Consider the following 1,977-nt stretch of genomic DNA (forward strand, 5'->3'; position numbering starts at 1 on the left):
TTGTGGTAGATGCTCTTAAAAAGAGAGGCATATACTTGCTTCAAATGCAAGAGGAGAGTGCCTTTTAGCACCTTGGTGAAAACCATGGTTTTCTTGAGGAACAAGTCAACTAGGAAAGGTGAAATGGATACCAATAGATGCTTCTATTCTGTGGTGATGATCCACATGTTATTGGTCTTATTGTTCTTATGCCATAAGGGAGAAAATGTTTGAAAGGGACACTGTACCTGCAACAACAATGTTAATTCAATATATACTAGTTTCACCCTTGTCTAAGCAAAAGAAGGTTAGAGGGTCTCTGCTCTCTGATCTTTATCTATCTTACCCCCTCTCTCTCATTGAGTTTGCTTCCTCTGAATGAGTCACAACTAGTTTTTAACCAAATGGGGTGGCTTCAATCCCTCCTCTCTCCCTTGAAGAAGCTCTGGTTTCGGTTGAATTCGAATCAAAACAAGAGTATGCATTCTCATTATGTTTAGTTAGTTCTCTCTTCATGATGCTGGTTTACATTGTTTATCTCATGGTTTCTTCTCCTAATAACATTGCAGGAAGAGGGATTTACATTCTGTATGAAGATGTCAAATCTTGTCAGTATGAAGATGTGCATGTCCTTTGGTCTATACTAGTGGAATCACATTCCCCTTCTTTGCCATCCAAAAAATAAAAAGCCATGGGAACATAGCATCACACACATTCAGAAGCGGCTGCTCCTAATGTACATAAAAATATTTATAATTAATGTTCATATAACATAAAGAGACTATTTTATTTTTCACTTCTTTCTTTTAATAACTTTTGTAGCATCAAAGCAGAATGGTTTGATTCTCTTTCAATTTTGTTCTTAAAGGATCTACTATGTTCTTATACAACTTCTTTTCTTTTTCTCTCTGAATGATGTTAGTTATTGTTATTATGTCTATTTTAAAGTTGCTGAGATGGTAGTTTGTTCCTTCTATTTCCCTCGTTGAAGTTGACCAATGAAAGTAACTTGGGTATTTAAATTACATAAAAATAAGATATTAGACTATTATGGAGGCATTGAAGCAGTCACATTGACATGTATATGCCATAGTAACCAAACTACTAGGGGCTAGTAGGGGTGTGCATGGGTCGGGTAAAACCGGGTTTGATGTGACTCAGACCCGGCTCGAAATATATACTGGACCTATTTATTAGATTCGAACCCGGCCCTAGACCCGATGAAACCTATACACTTTCGGGCCACGATTATACCGGGTAAAAACCGGGTGAAAACCGGGCCGTTAACATTACATTACCTTGACACCTTCTTATAAGCTAGCATGTGAAAATATCTAAATTTCTAAGACTTCAACCATTATTTGACATGGTAAAATTCACTTAGAAAAATATAACAAGAACCAACTCTTCTCTAAAATTAAAGCATAATCATAATCAATATTAATATTGTCTAATAACACTAAATATTTAAATCAATATAAATAACACAATATTATGCATTAGTCTAAAATCTTATGCATTTTAAACATAAAATATTAACTTATAGTCTTATAATAACTAATAACACAAAATATTAAAGTTTACGATTCTTAAATTCCACATAAGAATAGCCATCATCCATCACTAATAACACAAAATATTAATTGTGTATGATGACCGGGCCACCGGGCTGACTTCGGGTGACCCGAGCCATGGCCCGAACCCGACCGAAAATAATGACCGGATCTGTTTTTGAGACCCTTACCCGACCTTAAACCCGGTGAAATCATACCAAAATAGCCCATAAAGTGTTCGGAGTTGGGCCGGATTTTTGGGCCGGGCCGGGCCATGTACACCCCTAGGGGCTAGATTATTTATTTGGTAGTTGAAATCGCTTTCTGCAAAACAAAGTAATCTGCAGAGAAAATGTAATCTCAACCTATGAAAAGGTGGTGGAAGAGGTGTGATATGCTGATATTAGAATTATTTTTAGTCATGTGACCCATGTTTTCCAATAGG

General features: G+C 36.4%; 1 protein-coding gene across 1 annotated transcript; it reads left to right on the forward strand.

Moving 5' to 3' along the window:
* Positions 1-293: 293 nt before the first annotated feature.
* LOC148546934 (uncharacterized) lies at positions 294-910 on the forward strand. Its single transcript, XM_088500347.1, has 2 exons — positions 294-456; positions 549-910. Exons 1-2 carry the CDS (start codon positions 384-386, stop codon positions 662-664), a joined length of 189 nt encoding a protein of 62 aa, XP_088356473.1. The 5' UTR covers positions 294-383; the 3' UTR covers positions 665-910.
* The last annotated feature ends 1,067 nt before the right edge of the window (positions 911-1,977 follow it).

Source organism: Arachis ipaensis, chromosome B9 (genome assembly GCF_059453495.1).
Source record: "Arachis ipaensis isolate K30076 ecotype BB chromosome B9, ASM5945349v1, whole genome shotgun sequence".
Classification (NCBI taxonomy): Eukaryota; Viridiplantae; Streptophyta; class Magnoliopsida; order Fabales; family Fabaceae; genus Arachis; species Arachis ipaensis.

Coding starts and splice junctions, on each gene's coding strand:
- LOC148546934 (XM_088500347.1), top strand. CDS start 384: ATGGGGTGGCTTCAATCCCTCCTCTCTCCCTTGAAGAAGCTCTGGTTT. Junction 457..548: donor GAATTCGAATCAAAACAAGA/GTATGCATTCTC, acceptor ATAACATTGCAG/GAAGAGGGATTTACATTCTG.